This window comes from Perkinsus marinus, assembly GCF_000006405.1.
Source record: "Perkinsus marinus ATCC 50983 genomic scaffold scf_1104296973172, whole genome shotgun sequence".
Lineage (NCBI taxonomy): Eukaryota > Perkinsozoa > Perkinsida > Perkinsidae > Perkinsus > Perkinsus marinus.
This window is the reverse complement of record NW_003201482.1, coordinates 7,492-12,942: the sequence shown is the minus strand read 5'-3', so window position 1 is coordinate 12,942 and position 5,451 is coordinate 7,492. Positions and strand designations below refer to the sequence as shown.

The following is a 5,451-nucleotide window of genomic DNA, read 5'->3' as shown; positions in this document are numbered from 1 at the left end:
AGTCGTGAAATGTGTTTTTCACTACTGTTTTACATATCACTAGGGTGAAACTCCAGTGCGTAGAAACTTACATGCATCCGTTCGTAAATGTAGCCACCAACACATATATCAAAAGTGCCGTTGCATGCGATGCGTGAATCAGCATCAGCAAACAGAATAAACTCATCAGCGTTGGAGACCTTCGAGGCATACTACATTTCCACAACTACTAGAAGCAACAACTACGCTTTTTTCGCGCCCCAGTAGCCAAACGCAGGAATCACCGCTACAAAGGCTATGCCAACGAGAGTTTGCATTAATGGCTGACCTGATAGAAATCATGAGTACGACATATATATATGAGAAATGTCTACAATGTTGGAGTAGGAATATATGTACTCGCTTTCCTCACTAATTATAGGAGTTTATATACGAATTCAGGTAGAAGTGCCCAAAAATTTTCCTCAAATTTTCCATAAAATTTTCCCCCCATCACTACATGTCTTACCATCAGCTAGAAGCAGAGCTGTTCGAGCGATCAAAGTGACGAAGATAAGAAATGTCGCGCGAATGACCTTCCGAGCTCTCAGTGTGACCTACCATAATTATCTACTAAAATCTCGCTAATCGACCACCTCCAAAATCTCATAAAAACTCGTTTTACGTAAAGTGGTGTAATACTCTGTGAAAAACGCGGTGATATTCGCGGTGATATGCAGCAGTACTCGTGAAATATATTTTTCACTAGTGTTTTCATATCACTAGGGTGAAACGTCATCGATCATTTCAAAAAATAATACTCTTGAAAACTCATCGCGTCCCTCATAAGAAATCCGCCTTATGCATCGATCGCAATAGTATTAAAATATACGTTGAGTTCCCTCAACTGATATTAGAACTCTCCTCACAACATTATAAAAACTCGCGCATGATTTATGGTACAAAAACCAACGAAAATTTCCCAAATTTTTTCTCAAAATTTTCATATTGTTATCACCAACACACGTAGTTGATCATGTGCATATTCCTCCCCCCCACACTGATCGTTTAAGCTCCACTAAATATTTTAGCTCAGCCACCAACAAGTAATATATGTCACACAGCCACGTCAGAGGTCATTTTCTGATGGAAATTTTTGCAATAAATTACTCCCTAGTGAGCTAATGCAGTCTCCTCCTGCTCCTCCAGCCTTTATCACCTCCGGATCAGTGATAACCAAATCCAATACATGATAGTAATTCCCAGCATTCGTTCGCCAAACACGTGACGCTCCATCTTCATCTGCATTATTATTAGCATTCATATTGAGAAATAAACAACTGGAGACTTGGCAAATCCACTAGAAAATGTGGTAAAACACCATTTTACTACTATTAACGAGTGATCTCCTGATTCTTCACACAGAAAATCTGTCGCATATTGCTACCATAATTTCCAGGCTAAAACTGGTCCCTAGGAAAATTCTGTCAGGGATAATAAAATCAATTTTTCTCAAAAAAATCTTTAGTAATCCACTAGTAATAGTTATTCACCGAAAAATGCGACCGAACGTCAACAAGTGAATCTCCAAAAAATCTCACACGAAGGAATCGCTTTTCCTAGTCTGAGACCGTTCCCGATAAAATTTTTTTCGGGTGCATAAATTTATTTTTTCTCATAAAAAATCAACTATCACTCGGCAACGAAATTTGTTGAACCACGAATGCCAATAACACTGATATTCACATTGGTTAACAATACTATGAAGAATAATGAAACCAATCTACGGCATATCACTGTATTTTAAAAATGGTAAATCTGATAAAGAATATTCATTTGTACGATGTTTTCTATAATTTATATTATGGAATGTATCATTGAATATACAATTTATATGATAATGGTCCGGTCTGAAGTCGGCTAGTCTCATCGCGAAACCGCGTCACAGACCACACGTGACTGAACCCATCTTGGTGAGCAATAGATTTCACGTGGATTCATTGGTGTAATCGTCATGAGCGTATGCTGTCCATCGGTAGGTAAGAGGATCTATCCCCGGGACTGGGTATTAAATTACTTTTAATTTTCGATAATTTGATATTCTGCTATTTACACGAAAAATCTCTAAAGTAGTGAGTGAGTGGGAGAATATGCACATGTGTGTTGGTGATAATATGAAAATTCTGAGGAAATTTTGAGAAATTTTATTAGTTTCTATACACTTCTACCCGAATTCGTATGTAAACTCCTTGTGCGTCTGCGTGCTACTTTCGTGCTTTTTTTTCTGCGTTTTACTTTACTTTTCTACACATCTTATGTAAAACTCCAACAGCAAGAGAACTGCCTGAGGTGAGTCAACATATATTCCAAGACTACTCTGGAAAAGTTTTCATCTAAATGTACAGTTCACGGACTTACGACTCGTGTGAGAAAATATAAAGATGATCGATTACATGTGTATGAAAACTGTGTCGAAATTCTTATTGGTTTCTGTACACTTTTACCACAATTCACGTAAATAAACTTCCATAATGTAGTAGCTTTGGAAACTCAGTTGCTGAGGAAAGTGATTACATATATCCCTTTATTTTGCTATACATTACTGCTCATTCAGCGGCAGCATGCACACCAGGAAATCATTCAAGAATCTATAATTTTCCCGGGGGGGGGGGGGGGGAATTTATTCCAACACCGAATGATCCTAGACGGTTACGACCTACACTCTTGGCTAGATGTGCTGTTAACCAATAGAGAACTCAGAGAAGTGATAAAAGGAATCTATAAATTCTATTTACGATCATAATCATAAAATCATCAACTGAAATATTTGCAATAATCATCTGAATGATCATCGATTCGATTCTCTAAGGAGGAGAGCGTTGTTGTAGACTACTTTCAACGAGGCAGTTAGGCGTTCCTGGTTACAGTGGAGTTTCACAACAACCCGTTTTACGTGAAGTGGCGTCGTAAAACTCTGTGAAAAACGCGGTGATATTCGCGGTGATATGCAGTAGTAGTCGTGAAATATATTTTTGCACTATTGTTTTTCATATCACTAGGGTGGTGAAACTCCAATACAAAATCAATACGTCAATATTTCTACTAAACTGATATTCGATGAATTTAAAATTTCTAACTCAATCGCAGGCCGAACATAAAATCCTGAGAGGTTCAAATGTGGTCATCCATCGGACATGTTTCGTATCTTTCCGAAATGGCAAGGTTTGAATCTTTCAATGTGGTCCGACTCGTCGAGAATACTCTCCCCGTGCATTCAACAGGGCCGTCTTTTTCTCGAAAAGCCCGACGGCTTCGAGATGATCGGCGACACACTGAAAGAAGTTTGCACTTCTTTAGAGCGTTTTTGCGAGGGGGAAAACGAGAGCGTAATATGGCGGTGCATGGGGGAAAATGTGTTGATGATAATATGAAAATTCTGGGGCTCAGCTGAGGAAAGCGAACATATATTCCTCTACCACTGCAGCTTCACAACAACCCGTTTTACGCGAAGTGGCGTAGTAATACTCTCTGAAAAACGCGATATTCGCGGTGATATGCAGTAGTAGTCGTAAAATATGTTTTTCACTAGTGTTTTTCATATCACTAGGGTGAAACTCCACTGTATTGTGTCTGGACTACTATACGACAATTTTAGGACATTCTTTATCGCGTTGATATCGGCTTGGGAGTTGCCGTTTCATCGTAATGCTTCTGATCGTGAATGCGACATTTTCAAATAGTGTATGTTCTGGTTGATTTTTTTTTATAATTTTGCCAGAATTTCAGATAATTTCCCTTTTTTCAAAAATTTTTTCCGAAAATTTTGATGGAATTATTGACTTTTTTTTCGTAACGCCTAAACTCAAATTAACAGTTTGTGAGTTGTGAACGTTTTATCATTTCTGTTAGATAAAAGTATTGGATCTCAGTGATCTCGATCTCACCGATGCCCACCTAAGTGCAATCCTGGAATCACTTATAGAAGTATCAGTTTCGGTGGAGGACGAAGTTCGGGTACTTTTTAGGGCGAATCTGATCGTTGTACGGTGTCGACGTCCTTGAAATCTGTGAGGAAAAACATCGTAATTCACCTGGTGACTCTAGACATCGGCATTACTCTTATGCCATGTAATTGTGAGAGTTGTAACCTTAGCAAAATCGAACCGTATGGGTTCTTTATGAATGGAGTTTCACAACAACCCGTTTTACGTGAAGTGGTGTAAAACTCGGTGTAAAACGCGATATTCGCGGTGATATGCAGTAGTCGTGAAACATGTTTTTCATATCACAGCCTGTGAAACTCCAATGAACAAAATATGTGTTCATGTTGTTCTTTATCAGTTATCGAATAATCGTCTGTCCATGAACGTAATAGCACATCTGTTGGAATATATACAGTCCGTTATGGAACCGCGGCAGAAATTAAAAGTAAGCTCAGCTATTCTCGTAGTGCAAATTTTGAAAGAAATTCGCATTGGTTTTCATATGTTTTTATCCGATTTAGAGCTCGGGTATAATATAATGGAGTTTCACGACAGTGATATGAAAAATATATTTCACGACTACTGCATATCACCGCGAATAATATCGCGTTTTTCACATGGAGTTTTACGCCACTTCACGTAAAACGAATTTCGAAACTTTAGTGTTGAATCACCACCGGTAGTAACAACTCACTAAGTGCTGCTTCTGTTTCCTTCTGTGAATACGTCGTAGCTCCTCTGGGGAATCCCCACTGATGTACCGCCCTAAAATTACTATTCTGGTGAACAGCCCAGTGTTGGAAAATATATGTTCGCTCCTTCAGGCGGGTAGAAGTGTACAGAAGCCAACAAAAAATCTCCAGAAATTTCCCCCTTTTTCCCGGAATTTTCCCGAATTTTCCGGGAATTTCCCGAATTTTTCCGATTTTTCGATTTTTTTTCAGAATTTTCCTCGGAATTTCCTTATCATTATTAACAGCTTACATGCACAGATGAATTCCTGATGATGTTATGATACACCCCAGAGGCCTGAGAAGTGCGCCTGGTCACATCTTGGCCACTGCTCTTGTTGTTGTTGTCGCTGCTCGTGATGATGATATGTCGTTGATAGTCCATATAGAGTTTACTATCCAGTCATTCAGTGTTGGAGGAATATATGTTCGCTTCCCTCACTAGTTATGGAAGTTATTGTAGTTTCACCACCCGTGGCGTAATACTCTGTGAAAAGGCGATATTCGCGGTGATATGCAGTAGTCGTGGAGTATGTTGTTCACTAGTCTTCTTCATATCACAACATATTTCACAATTCACGCTGCGAAAAACAGACACACCTTACATGGAGTATTACGCCACTTCACACTAAGCGGGTGAAACTCAACTGAATTGACTTAACACAATGCGTGTAGCAATATGACAACAATGCGTAGTAGTAGCACATGTACTAATCTCAACGTGCACTTCTAGCAACTAAACGAGTGATACCCCGGAACCTGACCACAACCCAGTGAAG

At 39.1% G+C, this 5,451-nt stretch overlaps 2 protein-coding genes across 2 annotated transcripts in view; one reads left to right on the top strand and one right to left on the bottom strand.

The window, feature by feature from the left end:
• Pmar_PMAR012003 (hypothetical protein) overlaps nt 1-1,282 on the bottom strand; it is a gene marked incomplete at both ends in the record, with an annotated part of 2,574 nt that extends 1,292 nt beyond the window's left edge. The window contains 4 exons of the mRNA XM_002766232.1: nt 72-179; nt 264-307; nt 488-575; nt 1,178-1,282. Of these exons, the coding sequence (XP_002766278.1) occupies nt 72-179; nt 264-307; nt 488-575; nt 1,178-1,282 (345 nt within the window). The remainder of the gene's footprint in view (nt 1-71; nt 180-263; nt 308-487; nt 576-1,177) is intronic.
• A 1,912-nt stretch (nt 1,283-3,194) lies between these two features.
• The window catches only part of Pmar_PMAR012002 (hypothetical protein), a gene marked incomplete at both ends in the record, with an annotated part of 4,371 nt that continues 2,114 nt past the window's right edge, over nt 3,195-5,451 (top strand). The window contains 3 exons of the mRNA XM_002766231.1: nt 3,195-3,344; nt 3,868-3,972; nt 4,300-4,386. Of these exons, the coding sequence (XP_002766277.1) occupies nt 3,195-3,344; nt 3,868-3,972; nt 4,300-4,386 (342 nt within the window). The remainder of the gene's footprint in view (nt 3,345-3,867; nt 3,973-4,299; nt 4,387-5,451) is intronic.